General features: G+C 46.3%; 1 protein-coding gene across 3 annotated transcripts in view; it reads left to right on the plus strand.

The window, feature by feature from the left end:
* Nucleotides 1–23,541, plus strand: part of MARCHF7 (membrane associated ring-CH-type finger 7) — a 255,444-nt gene that overhangs the window by 160,625 nt on the left and 71,278 nt on the right. For all 3 annotated transcript variants that reach the window (XR_011201473.1, XM_069224202.1, XM_069224201.1), the window contains one exon: nucleotides 20,081–20,190. Coding sequence is in view for 2 of the 3 variants with exons in the window: in XM_069224202.1 (XP_069080303.1) it covers nucleotides 20,081–20,190 (110 nt within the window). In the remaining variant the exon portion in view is untranslated. The remainder of the gene's footprint in view (nucleotides 1–20,080; nucleotides 20,191–23,541) is intronic.

The following is a 23,541-nucleotide window of genomic DNA, read 5'->3' on the forward strand; positions in this document are numbered from 1 at the left end:
CTATGTTGGACTTGTGGAGGAAGCCAGTTACGACTCCTGCAGTGAACAGGGCAGTGGCGAGGAGACATAGGGGCGGACCAGGAGATCCGGTTTTCCTGTCACGACATCCGACTCCTGAAAGTTTGGTAGTCCAGGCGTCTTGCTCCGCGAAGTCTGCTCCTGGAACATTCCCTGGAGTCCCAACTGATAGGGAATCAAAGAGGATGGAGCAGTCTTCGAAGAAGATCTTTTCATCCTGTAGTATGGTGCTCAAGGCTACTAATTCAACCTGTGTGCTGGGCAGGTATGTCCACGCCCTTATGGACTCCGCTAAAGAGATGGCCAAGGATCTGCCACAGGAGATGCAAAGGTCATTTGGGTCTCTTTTTATGGATGCACAGGCGGCTGCACAACAGGGCCATGGGAACATCTGTGGCTACTTTTCATCTGACGTTCAATCCACCTTAATGGATCTACCATTCGATGGAGAAAAGCTCTTTGGAGACAAGGCGGATTCTGCCCTTGAACGGTTTAAGGACTGTCAGGCAACAGCTAAGTCTTTGGGCTTTCAGACTTATGCTGCAGCATCTTATAGACTTTTTCGCAGGTTTAGGGCGTTTACACGTGGCTCTGCCTTTCGGAGGTCCCAATACTTGGCCCAGCAACCTGCCAATCCGCCCTATCGTGCCTTTAGTGGGTGAGGTAGGGGTAGAGCTAGAGGGCCAGCCCAGCAGCCTTCATCTTCATCCTCCTCCTCCGGTGGACAACAGCAGAAGCAGCCCTAGTTTTCCCCACTTTATTGTCCATACTTCTCCTGTAGGGGGAAGATTGAGTCTTTTTCTCCAAAAGTGGGAGTCGATTACAACGGACTCGTGGGTGTTAAGAATTGTGGAAAAAGGTTATGCTCTCCCATTTCAGGAGTTCCCCCTCCCCCCAACCCCCCCCCACCGCTGTCCCTCATTTTGTTCAGAAGACCATCTTCTGCTGTTGCAACAGGAGGTCGTGACCATGTTGTCAAAGGGCGCAATAGAGTTGGTGCCGTTGCAGGAAAGGGGTCAGGGGTGTTATTCAAGATATTTCCTGATTTCCAAAGTGGACGGTCGTCTAAGACCGATTCGAGACTTGAGGATTTTGAATTTGTTCCTCAAACAGGAGAAATTCAAAATGCTGACCCTAGTGCAGGTACTATTGGCGTTGAACGAAGGAGACTGGATGGTGTCTGTTGACTTGCAGGATGCGTACTTTCATATTCCAATAATCAAGTTGCACAGGAAGTATCTCCGGTTTGTGGTCTGGACGCAACACTACCAGTTTGCGGTCCTTCCGTTTCGACTTACTTCAGCACCTCCAGGTTTTTACGAAGGTGATGGCGGTTGTTGCAGCACATCTCAGAAGGAGGGAAGTAGTGTTTTTTCCCTACCTGGACGATTGGTTGATCAAAGCCAAGACTCCAGAGCTTGTGTTGTCTCATCTGCGAATGACAACCCAGTTGTTGTTCGATCTGGGTTTTTCAGTAAATGTACCCAAATCTCACCTGGAGCCCTCTCAGCGCCTCCTGTTCATAGGGTCAGTACTGGACACAACATTGTATCGGGCCTACCCCCCTGTCTCAGCGGGTTTGGGACATTCAGGCACTGATTCCAATGTTTCAAATTGGATCGGCAATTCCAGTCCTCAAGGTCTTACGTCTGCTAGGTCTGTTTGCTTCTTGCATTCTGTTGGTCACTCACGCTCGCTGGCATATGAGGGCTCTTCAGTGCTGCCTCCGCAGGCAGTGGTTCCAGCACAAAGGAGATCTCGGGGGTTCAGTAAAGATCTCCAGGGACGCTGTAGCGGATCTTCATTGGTGGACAGTGGACCGCAACCTTTCCCAAGGAAAACCGTTTTCACTACCACCTGCTGTGGCCACAGTAATTTCGGATGCTTCCACTCTAGGGTGGGGAGCTCATCTGGGGGACCTGGAGATCAAGGGTCATTGGTCTCCAGTGGAACAGATGTTGCATATCAATCTGTTGGAGTTGCGGGCGGTACGTTTGGCGCTCAAGGCCTTCCTCCCTTCGCGGTCAGTCAGTCAGTTCAGGTCCTGAACGACAACACTACCGCGATGTGGTATATAAACAAGCAGGGAGGAGTAGGGTCGTACCTTCTCTGCAGAGAAGCTCTCGGCTCTGGTCCTGGGTTCAGGACCATCCTATTCGCTTAATAGCGAATCATTTGGCCGTAGTACTGAATGTACGTGCGGACGGTCTGTCGTCACTTCTCAGTAGATCACAAGTGGCTTCTCCATCCAGACCTGGTCCTCTACATCTTTGGGATGTGGGGTACGCCTCAGGTGGATTTATTCGCCACTCAAGAGAACGCGCATTGCCCGTAGTATCTGTTGCAAGGAGTGTTGGGGGATGCGTTTAAGATGTCCTGGAGCGGCCAGTTGCTTTACGTGTCCCCCCCCAAATACCCTTGATTCCTCTGGTTCTGAGGAAGGTTCGTCAAGACCGGGCCCAAGTCATCTTGGTGGCTCCAGACTGGGCGAGAAGGGTATGGTATACAGACCTGCTTCAACTCTCTGTGCCCTCCGCTCCGTCTCCCGCTCAGGGCAGACCTCCTCTCGCAGTCATAGGGGCAGGTTCTACACCCCCACCTCCAGAGCCTGCACCTTCATGCCTGGAGATTGAACGGGGCAACCTTAGTTTTTCTCTCCCACCAGATGTAGTGGATGTCATTCTATCGTCCAGACGACACTCCACTAAATCCCTTTATGCTGGTAGGTGGGCAAAATTTGTGGTTTGGTGTGGAGAGAATCAAAAAGATCCCTTAAAGGCCCACCTTTCAGATATTCTTTTGTTTGCTCTTGATTTAGCAAGGGAAGGCTGTACGGTAGCTACGGTTAAAGGTTATTTGGCAGCTCTGTCGGCTTTTCTTTGCCTTCTGGGCCAACCTTCTTTATTTAAATCTCCGATTGTAAATAGGTTCACTAAGGGTTTAGTTAATAAGTTTACTCCCACGCCCTTTCTCATGCTTCAGTGGGACTTGAATCTGGTATTGACATTTCGGATGGGTTCGCCTTTCGAGCCTATGCATTCATGCCCGTTGAGATACTTGGTCTTAAAGACTGTTTTCTTGATTGCGATTACATCTGCTAGGAGGGTTGGGGAGCTTCAAGCCCTTTCTGTTAAACCTCCATTTACCATGTTTTTCCCTGATAAAGTGGTGTTGAAAACCAGGGCGGCTTTTCTGCCAAAAGTTTTCACTCCTTTTCATATAGGGCAGGCTATTACCCTTCCCTCGTTCTACCCTCCTCCCCACCCCTCTAAGGATGAAGAGAGGCTCCATCGGTTGGACCCTAAGAGGGCGCTGAGTTTCTACCTGGAGAGGACAAAAGACTTTCGTCTGGATGATCAGCTGTTCGTAGGGTATGTTGGACAGCGGAAGGGCAGAGCAGTCCAGAAACGAACAATCTCCAGGTGGGTCATCCTATATATAAAAGTTCGTTACCTTCAGGAGGAACTTTCTTCGCCAGAGAGTATCCGGGCCCATTCTACTAGGGCTAAGTCCGCTTCTTCGGCCCTAGCGAGACAAACTGTGTACATTGTTTTAATTCAAAGTCCTATCTTTACCTATGCAAAGTACCTTAAATTTAATGTACTTAACTGCAATTTGAATCTTGTGGTTCTAAAGTAAATTAAGAAAATAATATTTTTCTATATAAAAACCTATTGGCCTGGGGTTAAGTCTTTGAGTGTGTGTTTTTCACTTATTGCTTGTGTGTGTACAACAAATGCTTAACACTACCCTTTGATAAGTCTAATTCCTCGACCACACTACCACAAATAGAGAATTAGTATTCTCGAGGATTGCCTCTGTCAAGCCTCTTGGGGAACCCCTGGACTCTGTGCACACTATCTCATTTTGAGATTGTATATACAGAGCCAGCTTCCTACAGCAAGTGACTGTGTTACATATGTTGACATGCCATTAGTATACATACGGACAACGTATACTAGCTATTAATGCAGCTAGAAAACAACCTGACCATCCCTCCATCCGAGGTACCCAAAGTGAGGGTGCGTCTAAATAATAGGCATATACACAAGCTAAAGATTAGAAGAGGTGTACAAGGAGGACATTTATTTTACACTCCAGAGCTACAGAGATCGAACACCATGCACCCCTCTAGTTGGATTTGCATAAACATTGAGAGATACTGACAGAAGTATAACCATCATTCTCGTTTGAGCCCTAAGAGTGGAAGTTACACACAATGTTCACTTCTACTCCCATACCAGCATGCACATTAACACATATGTACAGTATGTTACTAAACATACTGTACGTGCAGTAAGTGGGAGACTGACTTGGGGTTTGCACACTTGCTGATGGTTTTTCCTGTATGTAGGAAGTTGGCTCTGTATGTGCTATTTCAAAGTAAGGAATAGCATGCACAGAGTCCAAGGGTTCCCCTTAGAGGTAAGATAGTGGCAAAAAGAGATAATACTAATGCTCTATTTTGTGGTAGTGTGGTTGAGCAGTAGGCTTATCAAAGGAGTAGTGTTAAGCATTTGTTGTACATACACACAGGCAATAAATGAGGAACACACACTCAGAGACAAATCCAGCCAATAGGTTTTGTTATAGAAAAATATCTTTTCTTAGTTTATTTTAAGAACCACAGGTTCAAATTTTACATGTAATATCTCATTTGAAAGGTATTGCAGGTAAGTACTTTAGGAACTTTGAATCATTTCATTAGCATGTATACTTTTTACATAAAACACAATAAGCTGTTTTAAAAGTGGACACAGTGCAATTTTCACAGTTCCTGGGGGAGGTAAAGTATGGTTAGTTTTAACAGGTAAGTAAGACACTTACAGGTTTCAGTTTTTGGTCCAAGGTAGCCCACTGTTGGGGGTTCAGAGCAACCCCAAAGTTATCACACCAGCAGCTCAGGGCCGGTCAGGTGCAAAGGTCAAAGAGGTGCCCAAAACACATAGGCTTAAATGGAGAGAAGGGGTTGCCCCGGTTCCAGTCTGCCGGCAGGTAAGTACCCGCGTCTTCGGAGGGCAGACCAGGGGGGTTTTGTAGGGCACCGGGGGGGACACAAGTCAGCACAGAAAGTACACCCTCAGCAGCGTGGGGGCGGCCGGGTGCAGTGTGCAAACACGCGTCGGGTTTCCAATAGTTTCCTATGGCAGACCAAGGGGTCTCTTCAGCGATGCAGGCAAGGGGGGGGCTCCTCGGGGTAGCCACCACCTGGGCAAGGGAGAGGGCCTCCTGGGGGTCACTCCTGCACAGGAGTTCCGTTCCTTTCGGTGCTGGGGGCTGTGGGCGCAGGGTCTTTTCCAGCAGTCGGGAAATGGAGTTCAGGCAGTCGCGGTCAGGGGGAGCCTGGGGATTCCCTCTGCAGGCGTCGCTGTGGGGGCTCAGGGGGGACAACTTTGGTTACTCACAGTCGTAGAGTCGCCGGAGGGTCCTCCCTGAAGCGTTGTTTCTCCACCAGTCGAGTCGGGGTCGCCGCGTGCAGTGTTGCAAGTCTCACGCTTCTTGCGGGGAGTTGCAGGGGTCTTTAAATCTGCTCCTTGAAACAAAGTTGCAGTTCTTTTGGAGCAGTGCCGCTGTCCTCTGGAGTTTCTAGTCTTTCTTGAAGCAGGGCAGTCCTCAGAGGATTCAGAGGTCGCTGGTCCCTTGGAAAGCGTAGCTGGAGCAGGTTTCTTTTGGAAGGCAGGAGACAGGCCGGTAGGACTGGGGCCAAAGCAGTTGGTGTCTTCTGTTCTTCCTCTGCAGGGGTTTTTCAGCTCAGCAGTCTTCTTCTTCAGGTAAGTTGCAGGAATCTAAATTCTTAGGTTCAGGGAAGCCCTTAAATACTAAATTTAAGGGCGTTTTTAGGTCTGGGGGGTTAGTAGCCAATGGCTACTAGCCCTGAGGGTGGGTACACCCTCTTTGTGCCTCCTCCCAAGGGGAGGGGGTCACATCCCTAATCCAATTGGGGGAAATCCGCCATCTGCAAGATGGAGGATTTCTAAAAGTTAGTCACCTCAGCTCAGGACACCTTAGGGGCTGTCCTGACTGGCCAGCGACTCCTCCTTGTTTTTCTCATTATTTTCTCCGGCCTTGCCGCCAAAAGTGGGGGCCGTGGCCGGAGGGGGCGGGCAACTCCACTAGCTGGAGTGTCCTGCGGTGCTGTGACAAAGGGGTGAGCTCCTGCCTGGGGGAGGTGTTAGCATCTCCACCCAGTGCAGGCTTTGTTACTGGCCTCAGAGTGACAAAGGCACTCTCCCCATGGGGCCAGCAACATGTCTCGGTTGTGGCAGGCTGCTGGAACCAGTCAGCCTACACAGATAGTCGGTTAAGGTTTCAGGGGGCACCTCTAAGGTGCCCTCTGTGGTGTATTTTAGAATAAAATGTACACTGGCATCAGTGTGCATTTATTGTGCTGAGAAGTTTGATACCAAACTTCCCAGTTTTCAGTGTAGCCATTATGGTGCTGTGGAGTTCGTGTAAAACAGACTCCCAGACCATATACTCTTATGGCTACCCTGCACTTACAATGTCTAAGGTATTGCTTAGACACTGTAGGGGCACAGTGCTCATGCACTGGTGCCCTCACCTATGGTATAGTGCACCCTGCCTTAGGGCTGTAAGGCCTACTAGAGGGGTGACTTATCCATACCTGCATAGGCAGTGAGAGGCTGGCATGGCACCCTGAGGGGAGTGCCATGTCGACTTACTCGTTTTGTTCTCACCAGCACACACAAGCTGGCAAGCAGTGTGTCTGTGCTGAGTGAGGGGTCTCCAGGGTGGCATAAGACATGCTGCAGCCCTTAGAGACCTTCCTTGGCATCAGGGCCCTTGGTACCAGGGGTACCACTTACAAGGGACTTATCTGGATGCCAGGGTGTGCCAATTGTGGAATCAAAAGTACAGGTTAGGGAAAGAACACTGGTGCTGGGGCCTGGTTAGCAGGCCTCAGCACACTTTCAATTCAAAACATAGCATCAGCAAAGGCAAAAAGTCAGGGGGTAACCATGCCAAGGAGGCATTTCCTTACACAATCCTCCCCCCCCCCCAAACGAAAGACGATGAGACTAACCTTTCCCAAGAGAGTCTTCATTTTCTAAGTGGAAGAACCTGGAAAGGCCATCTGCATTGGCATGGGCAGTCCCAGGTCTGTGTTCCACTATAAAGTCCATTCCCTGTAGGGAGATGGACCACCTCAACAGTTTTGGATTTTCACCCTTCATTTGCATCAGCCATCTGAGAGGTCTGTGGTCAGTTTGAACTAGGAAGTGAGTACCAAAAAGGTATGGTCTCAACTTCTTCAGGGACCAAACCACAGCAAAGGCCTCCCTCTCAATGGCACTCCAACGCTGCTCCCTGGGGAGTAACCTCCTGCTAATGAAAGCAACAGGCTGGTCAAGGCCATCATCATTTGTTTGGGACAAAACTGCCCCTATCCCATGTTCAGAGGCATCTGTCTGCACAATGAATTGCTTGGAGTAATCTGGAGCTTTTAGAACTGGTGCTGTGCACATAGCTTGCTTCAGGGTGTCAAAGGCCTGTTGGCATTCTACAGTCCAGTTTACTTTCTTGGGCATTTTCTTGGAGGTGAGTTCTGTGAGGGCTGTCACAATGGATCCATATCCCTTCCCAAACCTCCTATATTACCCAGTCAAGCCAAGGAATGCCCTGACTTGAGTCTGGGTTTTTGGAGCTGCCCAGTCCAGAATAGTCTGGATCTGAGGCTGGAGTGGCTGAACTTGGCCTCCACCTACAAGGTGTCCCAAGTAAACCACAGTTCCCTGCCCTATCTGGCATTTGGATGCCTTGATAGAGAGGCCTGCAGATTGCAGAGACTTCAAAACCTTCTTCAGGTGGACCAGGTGATCCTGCCAGGTGGAACTAAAGACAGCAATATCATCAAGATAAGCTGCACTAAAGGATTCCAACCCAGCAAGGACTTGATTCACCAACCTTTGGAAGGTGGCAGGGGCATTCTTTAAACCAAAGGGCATTACAGTGAACTGATAATGCCCATCCGGTGTGGAGAATGCTGTCTTTTCTTTTGCTCCAGGGGCCATTTTTATTTGCCAGTACCCTGCTGTTAAGTCAAAGGTACTTAAGAATTTGGCTGCCCCTAATTTGTCTATCAGCTCATCAGCTCTAGGAATGGGATGGGCATGTGTCTTGGTGACAGAATTAAGGCCTCTGTAGTCCACACAAAACCTCATCTCTCTCTTTCCTTTTGTGTGAGGTTTGGGGACTAAGACCACTGGGCTAGCCCAGGGGCTGTCAGAGTACTCAATTACTCCCAATTCCAGCATCTTGTGGACTTCCACCTTGATGCTTTCCTTAACTTGGTCAGACTGTCTGAATATTTTGTTTTTGACAGGCATGCTGTCTCCTGTGTCCACATCATGGGTACACAGGTGTGTCTGACCAGGGGTTAGGGAAAAGAGTTCAGCAAACTGCTGTAGGACCTTCCTACAGTCAGACTGCTGTTTGCTAGAGAGGGTGTCTGAATAGATCACTCCATCCACTGAGCCATCTTTAGGGTCTGATGAGAGGAGATCAGGGAGAGGCTCACTCTCAGCTTCCTGGTCCTCATCTGTTACCATCAACAGATTTACATCAGCCCTGTCATGGAAGAGCTTAAGGCGGTTCACATGGATCACCCTCTTGGGGCTCCTGCTTGTGCCCAGGTCCACCAGGTAGGTGACCTGACTCTTCCTCTCTAGCACTGGGTAAGGGCCACTCCATTTGTCCTGAAGTGCCCTGGGAGCCACAGGCTCCAGAACCCAGACTTTCTGCCCTGGTTGAAATTCAACCAGTGCAGCCTTTTGGTCATACCACAACTTCTGGAGTTGTTGGTTGGCCTCAAGGTTTTTACTTGCCTTTTCCATGTACTCTGCCATCCTTGAGCGAAGGCCAAGTACATAGTCCACTATGTCTCGTTTAGGCTCATGAAGAGGTCTCTCCCAGCCTTCTTTAACCAGAGCAAGTGGTCCCCTTACAGGGTGGCCAAACAGAAGTTCAAAGGGTGAGAATCCTACTCCCTTCTGAGGCACCTCTCTGTAAGCGAAAAGCAGACCTGGCAGGAGGACATCCCATCTCCTTTTGAGTTTTTCTGGGAGCCCCATGATCATGCCCTTTAATGTCTTGTTGAATCTCTCAACAAGGCCATTAGTTTGTGGATGATATGGTGTAGTGAACTTATAAGTCACTCCACACTCATTCCACATGTGTTTCAGGTATGCTGACATGAAGTTGGTACCTCTGTCAGACACCACCTCCTTAGGGAAGCCCACTCTGGTAAAGATACCAATGAGGGCCTTGGCTACTGCAGGGGCAGTAGTCGACCTAAGAGGAATAGCTTCAGGATACCTAGTAGCATGATCTACTACTACTAGGATGTACATATTTCCTGAGGCTGTGGGAGGTTCTAGTGGACCAACTATGTCCACACCCACTCTTTCAAAGGGGACCCCCACCACTGGAAGTGGAATGAGGGGGGCCTTTGGATGCCCACCTGTCTTACCACTGGCTTGACAGGTGGGGCAGGAGAGGCAAAACTCCTTAACCTTCTGGGACATATTGGGCCAGTAGAAGTGGTTGACTAACCTCTCCCACGTCTTGGTTTGTCCCAAATGCCCAGCAAGGGGAATATCATGGGCTAAGGTCAGAATAAACTCTCTGAAACTCTGAGGCACTACCACTCTCCTAGTGGCACCAGGTTTGGGATCTCTTGACTCAGTGTACACGAGTCCATCTTCCTAATAGACCCTATGTGTTCCATTTTTCTTGCCTTTGGACTCTTCAGCAGCTTGCTGCCTAAGGCCTTCAGGAGAGGGACAGGTTTCTTGCCCCTTACAAAACTCTTCCCTTGAGGGTCCCCCTGGGCCTAAGAGCTCAACCTGATAAGGTTCCAGCTCCATAGGCTCAGTTCCCTCAGAGGGCAGAACTTCTTCCTGAGAAGAGAGGTTCTCTTTTTCTTGATGTGTTGCAGCTGGTTTCCCAGCTGACTTTCCTTTTCTCTTGGTAGGCTGGGCCTTTCTTCCAGACTCCAGCTCTACTTTTTCACCTTGTGCCTTGCACTGTGCCCTTGTCTTGACACACACCAGTTCAGGGATACCCAGCATGGCTGCATGGGTTTTTAGTTCTACCTCAGCCCATGCTGAGGACTCCAGGTCATTTCCAAGCAAACAGTCTACTGGGATATTTGAGGAGACCACCACCTGTTTCAGGCCATTGACCCCTCCCCACTCTAAAGTTACCATTGCCATGGGATGTACTTTAGTCTGATTGTCAGCGTTGGTGACTGGATAGGTTTGTCCAGTCAGGTATTGGCCAGGGGAAACCAGTTTCTCTGTCACCATAGGGACACTGGCACCTGTATCCCTCAGGCCCTCTACACTTGTCCCATTAATTAAGAGCTGCTGCCTGTATTTTTGCATGTTAGGGGGCCAGGCAGCCAGTGTGGCTAAATCCACCCCACCCTCAGAGACTAATGTAGCTTCAGTGTGACACCTGATTTGCTCTGGGCACACTGTTGATCCCACTTGGAGACTGGCCATTCCAGTTTTAGCTGGATGGGAGTTAGAAGTGGTATCTTTCTTGGGACAGGCCTTGTCTCCAGTTTGGTGTCCAGACTGACTACAGCTACGACACCAGGCCTTATTGGGATCAAAGTTTTTACCCTTGTACCCAGAATTGTTTTGTGAAGAGGCTCTGGGCCCACCCTCCTGTGCAGGTTTTTGGGGGCCTGTAGAAGACTCTTTACTATTTTTGTTTTTGGCTGTCTCACCACCTTTCCCCTGGGGAGGATTTGTGACCCCTTTCTTTTGGTCACCCCCTGTGGAAGTTTTGGACACCCTAGTCTTGACCCAATGGTCTGCCTTCTTTCCCAATTCTTGGGGAGAAATTGGTCCTAGGTCTACTAGATGCTGATGCAGTTTGTCATTGAAACAATTACTTAACAGGTGTTCTTTCACAAATAAATTGTACAGCCCATCATAATTACTTACACCACTGCCTTGAATCCAACCATCTAGTGTTTTTACTGAGTAGTCTACAAAGTCAACCCAGGTCTGGCTCGAGGATTTTTGAGCCCCCCTGAATCTAATCCTATACTCCTCAGTGGAGAATCCAAAGCCCTCAATCAGGGTACCCTTCATGAGGTCATAAGATTCTGCATCTTTTCCAGAGAGTGTGAGGAGTCTATCCCTACACTTTCCTGTGAACATTTCCCAAAGGAGAGCACCCCAGTGGGATTTGTTCACTTTTCTGGTTACACAAGCCCTCTCAAAAGCTGTGAACCATTTGGTGATGTCATCACCATCTTCATATTTAGTTACAATCCCTTTAGGGATTTTCAACATGTCAGGAGAATCTCTGACCCTATTTATGTTGCTGCCACCATTGATGGGTCCTAGGCCCATCTCTTGTCTTTCCCTTTCTATGGTTAGGATCTGTCTTTCCAAAGCCAATCTTTTGGCCATCCTGGCTAACTGGATGTCCTCTTCACTTGAGTTATCCTCAGTGATTTCAGAGAGGTTGGTCTCTCCTGTGAGGGAACCAGCATCTCTGACTATTATTTGTGGAGTCAGGGCTTGAGAGGCCCTGTTCTCCCTAGATAGGACTGGTGGGGGGGAATCGCCCTCCAAGTCACTATCATCATCCTCTGAGTTGCCATCCTCAGAGGGGTTGGCCTTTTCAAACTCTGCCAACAGCTCCTGGAGCTGTAGTTTGGAAGGTCTGGGGCCCATTACTATTTTCTTTATTTTACAGAGTGACCTTAGCTCCCTCATCTTAAGATGGAGGTAAGGTGTGGTGTCGAGTTCCACCACATTCATCTCTGCACTAGACATTATGCTTCTAAAAGTTGGAATACTTTTTAAGAATCTAAAACTAGTTCTAGGTTCTAATTCAAACTTTTACAAAACTTTTAAACTCTAAAAGAAATGCTAAACAGGATCTAACACAAGGCCCTAGCAGGTCTTTTAAGAATTTAGAAAAATTTCAAATTGCAAAAATCAATTTCTAATGACAATTTTTGGAATTTGTTGTGTGATCAGGTATTGGCTGAGTAGTCCAGCAAATGCAAAGTCTTGTACCCCACCGCTGATCCACCAATGTAGGAAGTTGGCTCTCTATGTGCTATTTCAAAGTAAGGAATAGCATGCACAAAGTCCAAGGGTTCCCCTTAGAGGTAAGATAGTGGCAAAAATAGATAATACTAATGCTCTATTTTGTGGTAGTGTGGTCGAGCAGTAGGCTTATCAAAGGAGTAGTGTTAAGCATTTGTTGTACATACACACAGGCAATACATGAGGAACACACACTCAGAGACAAATCCAGCCAATAGGTTTTGTTATAGAAAAATATCTTTTCTTAGTTTATTTTAAGAACCACAGGTTCAAATTTTACATGTAATATCTAATTTGAAAGGTATTGCAGGTAAGTACTTTAGGAACTTTGAATCATTTCATTAGCATGTATACTTTTTACATAAAACACAATAAGCTGTTTTAAAAGTGGACACAGTGCAATTTTCACAGTTCCTGGGGGAGGTAAAGTATGGTTAGTTTTAACAGGTAAGTAAGACACTTACAGGTTTCAGTTTTTGGTCCAAGGTAGCCCACTGTTGGGGGTTCAGAGCAACCCCAAAGTTATCACACTAGCAGCTCAGGGCCGGTCAGGTGCAAAGGTCAAAGAGGTGCCCAAAACACATAGGCTTCAATGGAGAGAAGGGGGTGCCCCGGTTCCAGTCTGCCGGCAGGTAAGTACCCGCGTCTTCGGAGGGCAGACCAGGGGGGTTTTGTAGGGCACAGGGGGGGGACACAAGTCAGCACAGAAAGTACACCCTCAGCAGCGCAGGGCGGCTGGGTGCAGTGTGCAAACACGCGTCGGGTTTCCAATAGTTTCCTATGGGAGACCAAGGGGTCTCTTCAGCGATGCAGGCAAGGGGGGGGCTCCTTGGGGTAGCCACCACCTGGGCAAGGGAGAGGGCCTCCTGGGGGTCACTCCTGCACAGGAGTTCCGTTCCTTTCGGTGCTGGGGGCTGCGGGTGCAGGGTCTTTTCCAGCCGTCGGAAAATGGAGTTCAGGCAGTCGCGGTCAGGGGGAGCCTGGGGATTCCCTCTGCAGGCGTTGCTGCGGGGGCTCAGGGGGGACAGCTTTGGTTACTCAGTCGTAGAGTCGCCGGAGGGTCCTCCCTGAAGCATTGTTTCTCCACCAGTCGAGTCGGGGTCGCCGCGTGCAGTGTTGCAAGTCTCACGCTTCTTGCGGGGAGTTGCAGGGGTCTTTAAATCTGCTCCTTGAAACAAAGTTTCAGTTCTTTTGGAGCAGTGCCGCTGTCCTCGGGAGTTTCTAGTCTTTCTTGAAGCAGGGCAGTCCTCCGAGGATTCAGAGGTCGCTGGTCCCTTGGAAAGCGTCGCTGTAGCAGGTTTCTTTTGGAAGGCAGGAGACAGGCCGGTAGGACTGGGGCCAAAGCAGTTGGTGTCTTCTGTTCTTCCTCTGCAGGGGTTTTTCAGCTCAGCAGTCTTCTTCTTCAGGTAAGTTGCAGGAATCTAAATTCTTAGGTTCAGGGAAGCCCTTAAATACTAAATTTAAGGGCGTGTTTAGGTCTGGGGGGTTAGTAGCCAATGGCTACTAGCCCTGAGGGTGGGTACACCCTCTTTGTGCCTCCTCCCAAGGGGAGGGGGTCACATCCCTAATCCTATTGGGGGAATCCTCCATCTGCAAGATGGAGGATTTCTAAAAGTTAGTCACCTCAGCTCAGGACACCTTAGGGGCTGTCCTGACTGGCCAGCGACTCCCTTGTGTTTCTCATTATTTTCTCCGGCCTTGCCGCCAAAAGTGGGGGCCGTGGCCGGAGGGGGCGGGCAACTCCACTAGCTGGAGTGTCCTGCGGTGCTGTGACAATGGGGTGAGCCTTTGAGGCTCACCGCCAGGTGTTACAGCTCCTGCCTGGGGGAGGTGTTAGCATCTCCAACCAGTGCAGGCTTTGTTACTGGCCTCAGAGTGACAAAGGCACTCTCCCCATGGGGCCAGCAACATGTCTCGGTTGTGGCAGGCTGCTGGAACCAGTCAGCCTACACAGATAGTCGGTTAAGGTTTCAGGGGGCACCTCTAAGGTGCCCTCTGTGGTGTATTTTACAATAAAATGTACACTGGCATCAGTGTGCATTTATTGTGCTGAGAAGTTTGATACCAAACTTCCCAGTTTTCAGTGTAGCCATTATGGTGCTGTGGAGTTCATGTAAAACAGACTCCCAGTCCATATACTCTTATGGCTACCCTGCACTTACAATGTCTAAGGTATTGCTTAGACACTGTAGGGGCACAGTGCTCATGCACTGGTGCCCTCACCTATGGTATAGTGCACCCTGCCTTAGGGCTGTAAGGCCTACTAGAGGGGTGACTTATCCATACCTGCATAGGCAGTGAGAGGCTGGCATGGCACCCTGAGGGGAGTGCCATGTCGACTTACTCGTTTTGTTCTCACCAGCACACACAAGCTGGCAAGCAGTGTGTCTGTGCTGAGTGAGGGGTCTCCAGGGTGGCATAAGACATGCTGCAGCCCTTAGAGACCTTCCTTGGCATCAGGGCCCTTGGTACCAGGGATACCACTTACAAGGGACTTATCTGGATGCCAGGGTGTGCCAATTGTGGAATCAAAAGTACAGGTTAGGGAAAGAACACTGGTGCTGGGGCCTGGTTAGCAGGCCTCAGCACACTTTCAATTCAAAACATAGCATCAGCAAAGGCAAAAAGTCAGGGGGTAACCATGCCAAGGAGGCATTTCCTTACACTGTACGCAGCCCAGGGAAGCATCTTTAAATGAAGCTAATCCACTATATATTTTTACACAGGTGCTATTACACTCACTCTGCTTAAACATGGGCCTAGACATACCTGCCAAATGTAAAAATTATAAATCTTTTAATGCAGGCTTCATACATCTAGCTTGCCAATCTCCAGTTATTATACAGTATTGTTCAGACATAACTTGCAAGCTAGCAAAACTGTCCGGCTTGGAGTTAAGTTACTCTGCCAGAAGTCCTGATGATATGTGATGGCCAAATTTGAGACGGGCTTTCATGGCGCTGGCACTAAAATTGTGTATGGGTCTGGGGCCAAAGGTTTAGCACTGGGTCAAGGACCTCACCCTCTGTAATGACCATTTCAGAGATTTGTCTGCTTATCTGCATTTTGAGGCCCAAAGACTTATGCAGGATGTTCCTCAGTCAAGAAAGCAAACCAAGGGAAAAGCAATATTATACCATAAATACTTTTGCATATTGGATATTTGAGAGAGATGTTTGAATGCCTGTGGATGTTCAACGCCTTCCTGCTCCATATATGAATATTAACTTATTGTGCGATGGAAACCTGTGAAGCACTATGCAAATCCAATGATGCGAGCACTCTTGTATCTGTCAAGGTTTTGTCACCTGAAAGTGATAAAGTATTTTTTTTTTTTTTAAACTGATCACGTTCCATAATTCATGCCACAGCTTCAAATATAATGAGTCCTTCTGTAGAGAAGGATAGACAACTGCCAATACTTCAAATTCTAACTTTTACCAGTTAGTGTAGGTTTCAATTTGGCTTTATCATCTGTTAAACCCATGTACTTATACCTTAAACCGCTACCATCTTTGTGCTCAAAAAACAGTTTTTATTGTCCAGATAAATTCTTTTTCAAGAGCTGATCCCTTAATTGCTCTCAAAGGGTACCAAGGAGCAAATCAGTAAAGTACAAGGAGAGAATGCTCGTGTTCCCCAATGTTGGGTAAATATACTCTGTATCACTATGGCATCCTGTAATTGTCTTTTCGAGATGTCATTTGTGAAACTTTGCAACCTGTACATTGGGTCTGCCAATGTATGTTCTTCTAATGTTCACATTGAATGTACTGCAAGGGATCCAAATTAATGCCTTTGGTTGGAGCCTATCCTAGCCTGGATACTACTGAGCTCTCTAAGTGACAGGTTAGAGAAGCAAGAATCCTTGTAGTAGTCTGCATGTCTGTGCTAAGCTTGACACTAATGGATAGACATAAAATATATCGAACGAAGGTGGTAATACTAGAGCACCAGTAGTACTAGCACATGAAGGTTTCTCTGTGTGGTCCTAAGCTGTTGACTAGCGATCCTATAGGTTTGGATGCACAATCAATGGTGGAGGTTAATAATTTAAGCTTCTATTCTCATATGTTTGTGGAGCTAGGTGGTGTTTGCATAATTTTAGGCTTGAACAATTTTTATTACATTTCACTTAAAGGGCTTTGGACGTAGGGGAACATGTTGTTGATAATATACACTTTGTTTCTTTGACCAAAACTGGTACATCAGCACATGGGAAGTTGAAATTGCTGCTTTTCCAGCCTCACCTTCATTCATAAAGGAGATGGTTAGTTTATTTTGAAGCTACATGGGTGTTATTTTGTAGCCATTTTGTATCATTTTGCTTGTGTTTTGCTTGCATTTGCAGACAATAAGCCTCAAAACACATATGTAATACGTGATCCAAGAAACCTACTGTATTTGTTGTTTGTGGTGATTTAAGGGCAGTTCAGTTCAGTTAGTGTCACATTTTATTCTTGTGCGTAACATTTTTCTGTCCATTTGTGAAACCTGTTGCAAGGGCTTTTGGGGATTGATAGAAATTAGAACTATTGTAGCTTCAATTCTGATTAAAATAGGTCCACTGTCCTTTGAACCACAGTGCCGAACTTCCATTCTCACTCTTGTACTTTATATATCTGCATATGGGGTATTCCTTTGATGCAAATACTTCGTTTTCATTAAACCTGCTGGTGTCAGCAGGTATTTATGGGGGAGACTTATACTGCAGAGGCAGAATACTGGCATACCTACCCTAAAGCAGTGTATAAAGTGGAATCCTTTGAGAGCATTGTCCCTGCCCATGTTTTTGAAGATTACTTAAACAATTCAGCATTTGAAAAGTCTGATCATATTGGGAATCAGATGAGGAACAGGATTGCACAAGACCCATTGATTCTGATACAAGGGTTATGTTTAACACCCACTGTAAAATGGTAGGAGAGCACTCAGTCGACCCAAGCCAAAACAGAAGGCAAAGACTATCAGAAATGCATATGCCTCTTGAAGCAAACGCAGTAGTTTCTTGCTTTGAAACCTGAGGAACGTACACCCATTATCTGATCATTTTACTATGAACCTGCCATTTCCAGGTTCTTACCTTAATCTTCCCCTTCTTTCACTATTAAGAAGCCCAGGGTGAAGATCTCTTCCTGCCGCAGCAAATTCTCACTGATTTCCCATCTTTTATCTAGCATTTACAGATTTCTTCTCCCCCTTGACTATCCACAGTAGTTTTTGTGGCCTACACGCAGCCTCCTTGACTTTTCCCTAGCCATTGCCAGATCTGTCATGCTTTCCACCCACCACATTTAACTGGGCTTGAGCGTTCCAAGCCTTCCTTTGGCTCCACCCCAATTACCATTTCTTGTCTGGTCCTTTCTTCCATACATCTACAACTTACTGGTCTGCGCCAGTCTCTTTAGTTAGCTCAAACTTATTACCATCTAAAGAATTCACCCCAACTTAGGATCCCACCTGTCATGAGCCATTTGAGAACCTGGAGTCACAAATTTCACCTACCTCACACAACCGCCACTGTCAATTTATCACATGGTCTCCATCTTACATTTCACCCAGTTCCTGTGATTAAAGACTTTTTTTTTTTTTAAACGTCTGAACTAGAATTTCAACTGTAGAGAACTCATTCATTACTCTACTTTGGCTTCTTTATCCCTACCTCCACTATCATTCAGCCTCCTTCTATGTCCCTTTTGTTCACCTGGCACCACATATCTTTATTCACCCTTTCATTTCACCACATTCATAATTTTAAACAAGCTCTCTGCTTTGCACACTAATCCCTCCAACTACTGCGTTCCCCACGTATATTCAATCTAACCGCTATCACTTTGGCAACATATGCAATCCCTGCATCAAATTGTTAAAAATACCTTTCGACAAAATAAATGAACCTCTTGGTAACTTTCAGTTTCATTACCTCTTTGGGTATCTTCAAGGCTCCTTTTGATCCACTCCTTGTCCATATATACCAAAGTTCCTTGGCTGTAGTATCTTACTAGACTTCTCTCAAATATTTGCAGATGTTTTTTTAATCTTTTTTTCCTTACAATCCTTCACCTATTTTGCTGTCACTCGAGGGCTGAACATGAAATATTAAGAGTAGATCACAGATAAACCAACGACACTACTTAAACCACGTTATGGTAGTTTTTGAAAAATGCTAGATCTCTATCTGTTCATATGAAGAACCTAAAGTTGGAGGTCTCTCCTGATGCTCGAGGTGTTGACTGAAAATAATAATGAATGCACATATATGGAGCCAGCCAAGGTACATATGTCAGGTAGCTAATGCAGTGTTGAACTAATACGTGTAAAATGTAGGTGGATGTCCTTAAACATAAAATCGGTATGCATGACCTTTATGGTGTCTGCACATTTTTCACAACACTACCTGCACACAATACTAAGCTAACGCCGTTCTGGGATAATTTGAGAAACTAATGGTTTGGTGTCTTTTTGTACTGGCCATTTTCACCACTCTCCTTGTTCTTAAGGTCTTCTGTGAAATATTGAAAGTCTGATGTCAGAGCTGTTGGATGTTTATGCAGCCGTTTCAGGAAATGTTTCCAATCTGGTATTCAGCAAGAATATAAAGCTATTGAAGGAAACATTTGTTACATACAGTATCTTGAGCTAGCAATGTTCTGAAGGGTTTTGTCACCCTATTTAGGCACTGAAAGCACTCTGTCCGGTGCTTTACTCAAGGGGGGGGTGTATTGTACCCCTCACGTAAGTGTTTTTCGCTGTCACTTGAACTGGACTTGGCAGCTGCAGAGCACACGTTTGGCGTCTTAAAGTCAAATTTAGGCTTAATGATCAAACTATTGGGGTTTATTGGATTTCTGGTGCACATTTCGTACTAACACTACTTTACAAATGTGCGATCTAAAAGTAAAGCCACGGCCTCAATGACAGTCTTCATGGAGTGGAGACCACACACCCTCAGGATTTCCTTTTGGTCCATGTATCCATGACAATTAAATGGATATAATTGCAGATTTCAAATTCATTCTTCAACATACTGATGCTTGTTGTGCTGCATTCCTTGGAACGTTTCAATTTTTCTATCCATTATGGTTAAAAGGCAAGTAAACGTAAGCCACAGACAAATAAGTGGGCACTCGTAACTATCATTCCCTTTTGCAACAGCAGAATGAAGGTATAATAAAACAGTTTATGGAAAATTTGAGTGGCTTCAATGTGTGTTTAATGTAAGGATATGATAATTTGACTTTATAGTTATTTCGTTCTACTTCAGTCTTGCAGTTTCACTCTGTTGTTGGCTTTACATGTGTCTGAGGTTTTGTGCTACCTTGCCCACATTCTTTGTGTTACATTTGCAATAACCAAGTGGTGGCAATGTCTAGAACTTCTGTGTCCACAAAACTATACTTCGAGTTGCTCTGCTTACAATTGTTGTTTTAGGCAGCAGTTGACAATCATGTAGAAAGACTTGCTGGGGCACTTGTCAGGTAAGAACCCATAGCTGGTTGTGCCCCAACCCTACAGCCCTGCCTAAAGTGTTTAGGGTAGTGGGGCATTCTGCTAAAAAAGAAAACAAATTGAATTTGTACCCCTACAGATTAAAAAAACTTCATTTTGGATTCATTTTCAGCATATATGGCCCCTTGTGTTCAGCTTACTGTATCTAAATGTTGCCATGTTTATATATCTATTCAGCCATTGTCACTTTAACCACCACACACACCTCATTGATGCCTTTTTACTTTATCTGATAGTTTGAACCCTTCTTTGGAAGAGTTTACAGATCCACAATTTGTGCAACCTGGCCCTAGCAGCTTCAGTGTTTGAATACCTGAATTTCTAATGAGATTGTCATCTGTTAAACTTACTCCAGTTAAACAGAAGGAGCAAGCCTGAGTTATTGGTATAAAGGTGTACATTTTAAACTATCTTTTTTACATGTGTACTGAACAAGCTGTTTTTGTTCTTACCAGGATCGAGGTTGGAAGCTGTAACTACTTGTGAGCTCTGTAAAGAGAAGCTTCGGCTCGACTTGGAGGACTTTGATGTACGTGAACTATACAGGGCACACCATAGTGAAAGGGTTAGTAAACTTCTTTAAAGCGCTTGTGTGACAAGTAATCCAGACAGAATTTGTTTTTCTCAGTTTGACCTTTTTGGCTCTTGTCTGGAATTTAAGTTGAGGCCAAGAAAGGAGCAGTTGCACTCAACTCTTGTGAAGCAGTGTGGATAAAGAAAACATTCACAGGAAGAATTTCTTCCAAGAAGTGTTTTTTTTTTTTTTTTTTTTTTTTTTAACATGTTTTTATTGGGGGAAAAAAGGGACAATACAATACACACATAGTTAGTACATCCGACCAAGGCAATGGTATTAGTTCAGGCCTTCTTCCCACCGGTCAGTCTGTTTGAGCAACAGACAACTAAATTTATAGTGGCGCGTGTCAAATCCCCACGCAAACCCCTCCTAACACCACCACCACCCGGGGGGCTGCCAGAGCAGAGCAGGAACATGGAGGCGGTAGCAATTGAAAACCACTCCCATTCCCCCCCCCCCCCCAAAAAAAACAAGCAGTGGGCACCAACACATGAGATATAGTTACCTTCACTCATCTACTATTTTACTCCATCGCAGAGCTCTCTAAATCCTCCACCAGAGGTGCCCCCGGTTCTGGTCCCAGGAAACCGTCCACGGTGTCTGTTTCTAGCAGCTTGTCCAACATGTTCTTGTTGGAGAGCAGTCGAGAAGTCCAAATCCTTTTCAGCATTTTCATCTCTGCCATCATGCTCTTGTGCAAATCTAACATACACCTCTGAGATGCCAGTGCCCTGAGCTGGGTCCAGTGGACACGTCGCTTAGCCAACACCAAGCCCAGAATTGCAAACCTGTGTCTCATCCCAGTACTCCCCATAAGCAGTGGTTGACGAAGTCTCCTCTGACACCAGAGTCCCTTTTCGCAGGCCCTGTTTCGCAGGGCCTGTATGACCTGTCCCCAGAAGCCCTAAAATCTACCACAGGTTCATGTCATATGGAGGAAGGACACTGCTGCCAAACAACACCTGGGGCACACATCAGAACAGGAACTGGACGAGGATGGATTATTTAGGTATTAAATTGACCACCGTCATGTCTTGTTTTCCAAATTAGGAATGCATTCAGTGTGACCAAACTGTTCAACTCATGTACAAGACTGATATCTGTGGTGTTCAAGATTTGAGACTAAGGCAGTAGCAAGCGCCCTATATGGAGCTGACCTGTGGGGTTCTGCTGGGATTACGCCTTTGGCACTGGCCATACACATATTTTTAAGATCTTTAGTTAAGCTACCCCAGAGCACCCCCAGACTGCTTTTAATGTGGGACATGGGCATGAATTCAATTACGGACAAGGCTAAATTATATCCAGTCCTGTATTGGTGGAGATTGATGAACACCCCAGCCCTAGGAAAGTGCCGTGTGCCTTTAGGGAGATTTTAGACCTGCATAAGGGCAGGAAAATTAGGTGGGTAGCAAGTGTAACGGACTCTCGCAGCTTTGGGTTTTGATGAGCATTGTAGCACAGAACCTGAACCATTTCCCATAGCCAGAGCAAACTGAAGGAAGCCTATTGGGAGCACAATCATTTAAAATACCTAATTTAGACTGCATCACCTCAGATTTTATGGACATCAATATTGTAGCAGGTTTGAGGACTTTCTAGATTATTTTGGTCTCTTTAGCCAAACGGTTTTATATCAAATTTTGTTACAGCACACCTCCCCTTGAAAGTCACATAAAACAAAAAATGGAAGGGTGCTATAGATTATAGTACCTCATGCCCAGTTTGCCTCAAAGGCGCTAACTCCCACTTTTTCTTCTTTTGCCCTGGTTATGAGAGCCAGAGGAAGTGACAGATCATTCCAGGTTGTAGGTAACTGAGGCCCAGACATTGTAACAAGGCTCTCAGCCTGTTGCATGCAGAAACTACTGAATTTGTGCTGTTGCCAAAGTATACACAAGTTGGTACATAAGGTCCAATGCAGTAACCCAATTATAGCAGCTCTGGTTGTTCTGTTTGACTTGTATTGTAAGTTAATTTGGGTAGCTACTGACAGTCTCCAGTCTGCTTTGCAGACCATGATGAGAGGGAACATCTTATCCCCAAATTTGAAGCTGTGGTAACATCTCTGGCAGTATAGCATTTATATTGTGCCATGATTGTCATGTTTTTTAATATGTATATGTTCAATGGCGTGTGTAGCTGCAGATACCCATGCTATGCATTATTCCACCATCTGGTGTTCGGCTCGGAGTGTTACAAGTTGTTTTTCTTCAAAGAAGTATTTTCGGAGTTGCGGGATCGAGTGACTCCTCCTCTGTGATATACTGCACATGGGCATAGACTCCATTGTTAGATTGTTTTTCTTTTCACTGTCTGGTTCGGACGTGTTTCCTCTCGCTCCAATATTTCAAATCGGAAACTGTAGAAAACTCCTTTAATCGTCTGTATTGTTTCGATCGCGTTGCCATCTAGCCTCGAACCGATACTACAGTTGGAATCTAGATTTTGCTCTTCTGGGCGCATGTGCCCTATTCTGGCATGCTCTGGCCTACCGCGTGGGAGCCTGATGGATTGGACTCCATTTCGATTGTGCCCTCGGTGCTATGCAAAGTTTCCCTACCGAGACCAACACCTGGTTTTGTAACCTGCGTCTTTCTCCCGATCATAAAGAAGATTGTGAGGCCTGTCAATCGTTTCGAAGCAAGAAGATCCTATGTGATCAGAGAGCCAGAAGGCTAGAGGATGGCGTCAAAATACAGAACATCTCGATGTCATGGAAGAACAGGCGCAGACAGCAGTCTCCATCCAAGACACCAACTCCGAACAAGAATCAAAAGACGATAGGCCTATCACTGCTGGACATCACAGGAGTACGTCTGCCCCTACACCCATATCTTTAAAAAAAAAACATTGAAGGTCTTTGGTACATCACTGCCAGAGGGTCATGGTTCGACCCGAAAGAAGACTATCGGCGCACGACCTTCGGGTTCAGTGCCGAAAAAGGCCACTCCTCCGTCGACATCGGAGTCGAATAAATCTGTAAAGATTTCTGCTTCAGACTCCAAGTGTCTTCACTCCTCAGAGTCGAAGCCTTGCGACACTGCTTCGAAGCCAAAACAACCAACTCCATTTTTGGGACAGAAAAAGCTTCAATCTTCAGAATTTAAAAAATCTTCTTACACAGAAGAGCAAGGACTTTGAAGCCATCTCAAACCGAGTTCGAAATCACTGCAGGAATCTTAGACCTTCTGATGAGGGCACTGAGATTCAGCCTATCTTGGAGGTTATGGATGAAAGATAATCCAGAATCCACATCCACAAAGACTTTCAGAATGGTTACTGTACCTCCTCGGAAAACCAAAAGAAAGCTCGCTTTTCAGGAACAATTTAGACACT

The sequence above is a fragment of the Pleurodeles waltl genome, chromosome 3_1 (genome assembly GCF_031143425.1).
Source record: "Pleurodeles waltl isolate 20211129_DDA chromosome 3_1, aPleWal1.hap1.20221129, whole genome shotgun sequence".
In the NCBI taxonomy this organism is placed as follows: domain Eukaryota; kingdom Metazoa; phylum Chordata; class Amphibia; order Caudata; family Salamandridae; genus Pleurodeles; species Pleurodeles waltl.